Source organism: Egretta garzetta, unplaced genomic scaffold (genome assembly GCF_000687185.1).
Source record: "Egretta garzetta isolate BGI_Z169 unplaced genomic scaffold, ASM68718v1 scaffold589, whole genome shotgun sequence".
Classification (NCBI taxonomy): Eukaryota; Metazoa; Chordata; class Aves; order Pelecaniformes; family Ardeidae; genus Egretta; species Egretta garzetta.
In genome coordinates this window covers 1,587,036-1,593,866 of record NW_009266282.1, presented here as the reverse complement: position 1 = coordinate 1,593,866, position 6,831 = coordinate 1,587,036, and the positions used below count along the sequence as shown (strand labels likewise).

The 6,831-nt window shown below is 50.9% G+C and overlaps 1 protein-coding gene across 1 annotated transcript in view; it reads right to left on the bottom strand.

Annotated features, from left to right (window-relative positions):
• The window catches only part of TMEM220 (transmembrane protein 220), a 10,734-nt gene extending 5,071 nt beyond the window's left edge, over positions 1 to 5,663 (bottom strand). Inside the window, exon 1 of the mRNA XM_035902628.1 lies at positions 5,593 to 5,663. Coding sequence (XP_035758521.1) covers positions 5,593 to 5,663 — 71 coding nt within the window. The remainder of the gene's footprint in view (positions 1 to 5,592) is intronic.
• Between the last annotated feature and the right edge of the window lie 1,168 nt (positions 5,664 to 6,831).

Below are 6,831 nucleotides of genomic sequence, written 5' to 3'. Positions count from 1 at the left end.
CGGTCCCGGCGAGGCGGGGGCCCTGTCCCTTCCCGCGGTCGCCCCGCCGCGCGCTAGCCAGCCTGCGCGTGACCAGATCGCCCCTCAGCCATTGCCTGTAGCAGGGAAAGCCCAGGTCCGGCCTGGGCTCCCAGCAGAGAAGCGTGGGCAGCGGGCTGCGGGACCCGCTGCCCGGCTACCTTCGAGCTTTGGACCTGCCCAGGGTCCCCAGCCAGGAGGGATGAGGAAGGCGGTTTGGGTCCTGCGGACGGCGGCCAGGGTGGTCAGGAGGGCAGGGAACGAGACAACGAACTGTGGGGTGGCTGCAGAGGTGACAGAGCCGCGCTTTTCCTGGTGGCGTCTGGTGATCCACCAAGGGGCAGTGGCCACAAACAGTGGCTTGGAAGGTTGTGACTGGACATTAGATGGACACTCCCTTTTCACAAGGGGGAATGGACACAAGTTGCTCTTGGGGAGATTCCAACTCGACACGAGAGGGAAATTTTTCACCATGAGAACAGTCACCCATTGGAATAATCCCCCCAGGGGAGGGGTTGACTCCACCACGTTGGACACTGTCAAGATGCAGCTGTACAGGGTGCTGGGCCATCTTGTCTAGACTGGGCTCTTGCCCAGAAAGGTTGGACCAGATGATCCTTGAGGTCCCTTCCAACCTGGGATTCCATGTTCTGTGATTCATCAGAAGGGTCATGCAGCCTGCAGTAGGTGACCCAGACAGGCTGCATGACCTCCATCCTTGGAGATTTCCAAGGCTTACCCAGAAAAGCCATGACTCCCCTGATCCCATGTTGCAACAATCTTGTTTCAATTGGGCTGTTAGACTCGAGACCTCCAGCTATGCCTTCATAGCCACATTTCCACACTTCTGTGATAACTCGTGTGCCTGAAGGAGAATTAGATCTTTGTCTCAGTGAATACACATGAACAAACTTGTACAGTAAAACTGGCAAGCAGTTATGCAAAAATACAAACCCCTTGAGAGGGGCCCTGGAGTCCCTGCTGGAGGTTTGGTAGGAGAGCCCATCTCCAGCTCAGCCAGAGCCTTGCCTATGTTTTCCATGGAGCTTGACCTCAGACCTGCCTCATCACCAAGGATCTCATGGCCATCGCTGGGTTATGTCTGATGCTGGTTACCCCCACCGGACCTGACCCTGACCCATAGGTTGACTTTCCAGCTTGACCTCAGGCTTGCCTTGTCCCTGGCTCTGCCCTGATTGCCCCGCGCCAGGGTGGTGGGACAGGCATTGCCCATGCCACATTGGCAATGGTGTTCCTCCTGGCTCCTGTCCCTTAGGGAGCAGCCAGCCCTTGCTGCTCCCTGATAAGCTCCTTGACCCCATGCAGTTCGTGTGTGCTGATGGCCAGGGGGGCAGGAAGGGGCTGTCAGGGTAGCAGGGGGTGGCTGGAGTGCAGAGCCCTGGCACAGACTGGTTGAGGTTGAGATGGCTGTGGAGCTGCACCACAGTGGGCGGATGGGTGCTGGGGCACAACTGAACTCAGAGAGTTCCCGGGGAGGGATTGGGAACAGCCGTGGCTGGCAGTGCAGCTGCAGATCACACCATTAGCGGTGATGCTGCCAGGCAGGGACCGAGCATTACTGCTGTTCTGAGGGATAACTCCAAGGTCAAGCAGGACCATGCAAGACTAGATACTCATTTTCCAGCATAGGCAAGGCAAAATAAGAAACGTCCTGCAAATCCAGCAGTCTATGTGGGTTCAACTATGAACAGTGAGGCTTCCACTGCGTTTCTGTCCAGTCTGTCCTCATAGTCAAGAACCATCCTGTTTTGTTGTAAAGGACATCATGAGCCCGCCTCTACATCCAACCTATGTGTGAGAGATATTTGTGTTTGCTGTGGTTAACTTTGGCGGTAGGTATCTGAAAGGGTTTTTTTTTCTCTACCATAGAAATAACTAAGCTGACAGAGAGCTGGCATGGCAGAAGAGAAGGAGCTGTCTCCAGAAAGGCCTCCGGTTACACTGCAAGAGTGAGCATCAGCTCCAAGGATCTCCAGTGAGCTTGTCACAAGCGTCTTGTGTTTCCCAGGGGACTTGAACAGATGTGGCACTGGGTGTGACAGCTATGCCAGGGCTTGGAAATTTGGTGATGTTGAAGAATCATGGGTGTAGGAGAGGAATGATGAAGCAGGGATAAGAGGAGACTTCGTTCTTTTCCTTGCCAAGAAATTGGGATTCAAATGGAAATTTTTGTAATGTCTCAATGGTTGTCATGGTTTAACCCCAACCGGCAACTGAGCCCACCCCAGCTGCTTGACCTTCTTCCTTCTTCCCCCAGTTTCTATACTCCCTCCAAGCATGACGTCATATGGTATGGAATATCCCTTTGGCCAGTTGGGGTCAGCTGTCCTGGCTGTGCCCCCTCCCAACTTCTTGTGCACCTGGCAGAGCAAGGGAAGCTGAAAAGTCCTTGAGTGGTGTAAGCACTACTTAGCAAGAACTAAAACATCAGTGTGTTATCAATATTCTTATCCTAAATCCAAAACACAGCCCCATACCAGCTACTAGGAAGAAGAAACCAAACCCAGCACAATGGTCTAGGGTTAGGTTTGTATTTAAGAATAGATTCAGTCTTTTTGTGTTGTCTTGAGAACAAAAAGGGTATTGCTCAGAAGAACAGTACTGCCTTGTTATTCACTGATCATTTATGACCAAAAGTGATAATTAGTGATGAATTGAAAGCGGGCCTTCTAGAAATGTTATCTCTACCATATTCCACTACCAAACCTGAGCCTCTGTCAGATCATTTCTCTCACTGATTTCAGTAACGGCAAAACACAGCCCCCTCAGCCCCCAACAGAATTAGGCCTTGCTGAACCATTATTCAGAGGACATGTGAATGTGTCCACACTTGTGGAGAGGGTTAATGCTCATCTTCTCCTGTTATTTTTAACTGAGTCTTTCCTTGAGCAGGTTATGAGAGATGAAATTACTGCAGAGAAGCCACAGAGAAGTGAGAGCCATCTTTGTAGACGGCTGCCATTGTTACAGCTTCACAGAGTAGGCTTTATGGTTCATCATAATTGTGTCATTCTGTACCTTAAACAGCTGCTGGCAGCTGCAGGCAGAACAGCAGGCCATGCTCACTATAGCTAGATCCCTCCCGACATTTAATTTGATTCACATTCCCGTCTCGAGGCCCAGGAAAATTAAACCACTCTCTACAGGCACCCGTAATAGTACGACTTTCCTGTTCACAAGCACTCCAGGAAGGGACTACAAATGCTTAAAGGGAAGCCAGGGAACTTCATGTTCTGTTCTCCTCTTACCAAACCCTGCTTGATGCATGGATTAGCAACAGTCCAAACATCCCTGCAGTTTCTCAGTAGGTCCCCATGGAGCTGCACTCCCTTGCTGAGGCACCATGAACAGCACCATATGCCTGGTTTGGGACTTTTAAGGAGGCAGGACCTGACCAGAGAACACTCAGCAACATTTGCCTTTGTGGTGTAACCTCTGTCCCCAGGTCTTCAGTCCCTTCCCCTCACCTTGGAAGAAGCAGTGCTCTAGTAATGAACCTAGTAATGTGCTCCAGTAAGGAATTGCATTCATGGCTTGTTTCCAGCTCCAGGACAGGGTTTTGAATGTATTTTCTAAGGGAGGGAGGTGTCTTGGGTTAGAAAATGGCAATGTCAAAGATTAAAAAAGTAATAGTGGTGGTAAAAAGAGAGAAGAGTGTAAGAGACAGTGTCCTTCATTAGAGTAATTTATATGATAGGAAAATAAAAGCAGAGAAGCTTTTCAGGCACACCAGCTCTTCTTCTTGTGGGAAACAAAATAATCATAGAATTGAGGTTGGAAAAGAGCTTTAAGATCATCAAGCCCAACCGTTCCCTTAACCCTGCCATCCCACCACTAAACCCTGGCCCTAAGCACCTCGTCTGCCCGGCTTTTAAATACCCCCAGGGGTGGGGACTCGACCCCTTCCCTGGGCAGCCCCTTCCAGTGCTTGACAACCCTTTCGGTGAAGGAATTTTTCCCGATGTCCAACCTAAACCTGCCCTGGCACAACTTGAGGCCATTTCCCCTCATCCCATCGCCCGTTCCCTGGGAACAGAGACTGACCCCCCTGGTTCCTCCCTCCTCTCAGGCAGTTGTAGGGAGTGATAAGGGCTCCCCTCAGCCTCCTCTTCTCCAGGCTGAACACCCCCAGGGCCCCCAGATGCTCCCCAGCAGCCTTGGGCTCCAGATGCCTTACCTACACCATTCCTGATACAAGCCAGGATGCTGTTGGCCCTCTTGGCCACCGGGGCACACTGCTGGCTCATAATCAGCTGCCTGTTGACCAACACCCCCAGGTTCTTTTCCGCCAGGCAGCCTTCCAGCCACTCTTCCCCATGCCTGTAGTGTTGTGTGGGGTTGTTGTGATCCAAGTGCAGGATGTGGACCTTGGCCTTGTTGAACCTCACACAACTGGCCTGGGCCCATGGATCCAGCCTGGCCAGGTCCCTCTGCAGAGCCCTCCTCCCCTCCAGCAGATCTACACTTCCACCCAGCTCAGTGTCATCTGCAAACTGACTGAGGGTGCCCTCGATCCCCTCGTCCAGGGCATTGATAAAGAAAATTATGAATTAAAGAAAATTATTAACTACTGTCTGACTTTTCCAACTGTATCAGCTGATCTTACAAAAAGAAAATTCAGCTGTGATGAACTCTATGACTCTCTCATTTGTCTGGTCACAAGCTGTTGCGCAAACCTACCCAGCCCACCTGGTTTCTGTGCCACGGCTGGGCTGCTGTTTGCCACATCGCCGGTGCTGGGCTGCAGTCCGGAGGCTTCTGGAAAGCAGCTGGGAGAAACTGGTGGAGAGTAGGAGGGAGGCAGAGGAGCAGCTGGACAGGCACCACCAGCACCCTGCGTGTGGTGGGGCTGGGCTTCTGCCGAGGGGAAGGAGCTACTGGGCTGGCAGAGCACAGCTTCTGCTGGCACCTGGGGGGATGGCGTGGGGGTTTGACAGCCTGGCAAGCAAGCAAAGTTCAGTGACACAAGGGCAAGAGAGGGCAAAAGGCCCGACCGTCTCTTGTGAGGATGCGGGGGTAAGGAGGGGATTGCTTTACCAACTGTGGCATCTGAACCTGGCTCATTCATTGCTGCTCTAATTCAAAAGCAATCGGGCTGTAGTGTGTTTCAGAAATAAAAAGGATTTTTAGCGTTTGGTGTGCTTACTGCAAAGGAAAGACCAAGGCTGTTCACTTTAAAGTTTTACCAACTATCATGAGTGCTTGCTATAACCACCCCCCTCCGTGGATACTTTGACTGCAGAGCCTCCAGCAATTCTGCTTTCTCCCATAAGAGGGAGGCCAAGAACACTCAGTACCCTTGAGTATAATTTGAGCTACTTGAAAATTAGTTCCTCAATATTAGACAAAACGTTTTCCCTCCTTATGCCTCTCTGGAGTCTGCTACTTAGCCCATACAAGCCCAAGCTTATCTCCAGTTCAGCAGCTCTGCCTGTACAGGACAGAGGCTTTTGAATGGAAGCGCTGCAGGGATGGACCCTGGGGTATCGGGAGAGCCGGGCTGTTTCCCAGGAGCCTGTACCAGAGATGTTACTGAACCATTGCCACCGTCACCCGTCCCAGTCACCCACTCTGTAATAGCGCCCATCCTTGTGGACACTGATGACGCTGCCATTGATGACCATAGATTGGTTTTGATCGGATCAAAACTGCTTAAGAGGCTCCGGGTGGGCAGGTGAAGGGCTCAGGGGCTTTGGTGCATCCCTGGCCCCAGGACGCTGACTGCAATTCAGATAGGGACATCTGGCGAAAAATGCATGGTTACACTGTTGATATTGCCAAAAGGGCTTCAGTTTTAGCTGCCCTAACCGGTGATTCAGGTGCCATGAGCAGGGAAGGACAGAGCCCACCTTACTGAGAGGGCAGCAGCCCCATGTTCACTGATTTCCCAGCTTCAGGGGATACGTGTCTGAAGCATTCAATAGATTGACTTGTCCTCTTTATAATCCTATACTAACAACCTTCTTCCTACCTCATTAGTTTTACAGAGCTTACCCAAACTGATCTTGTTTATGCTTTGTCAGCTGCTTTCTTTAATCCTCATTTAAAGTCCTTCGCAATTCCCAGAAAAGTTCTGGAACGACTCGTTAAACAACGCGCTCACACGTGCCTGGAGTACAACAAGGGGATGGACAACTGCCACCATGAACTCATTAGGAACAAATGCTGACAAACCAGTTGGTGTCCCGGTATTCCACAATTTTTTAGGCATGAAGTGAAAAGCAGCAGATGTCATGTATCGTGACTTCAGGAAGGTTTTTAACACTGGCTGCCCTGACCCTCTCTCAAGAAGGTATGACCACATGGTGAGTGCAAAACTGGTGAGAGAATTGTACCTTGAGTGCTAATTATCAGTGGTCATCAAAATGGAGGGACGCATTGAAGGGATTTTGGCAGGGGTCTATTCTGATGCCAGATCTTTTTAATCACTTCAGTTCACAGCCTGGATGATTAACACCCATGAGTGCCTTACTAAACCTGCAGGTTGCTCCAGGCTGTGAAGGACAGCAAAGACAACAGAATTCAGCACTAGACTGAGAAATGGGAGACGTGGGCTGAAAACTGTAGGGCAAAATTCAACAGGTACAACTTTGAGCGATACCTTTATGAACAGCGAGCCACACAAATACAGGTGCGGGAACAACTAGGTGGGTGCAGTTTTTCAAAAAAGAGTCCAAGGTATAAAGGAGAGCAAACTGAACACCAGCAACAGGGAAGGCAAACACCACTGTGGAGCATATCAGCCAGGAATGTAGCCTCCAGGACAAGCTGGAGCGATGTGCCTAGCTAGGG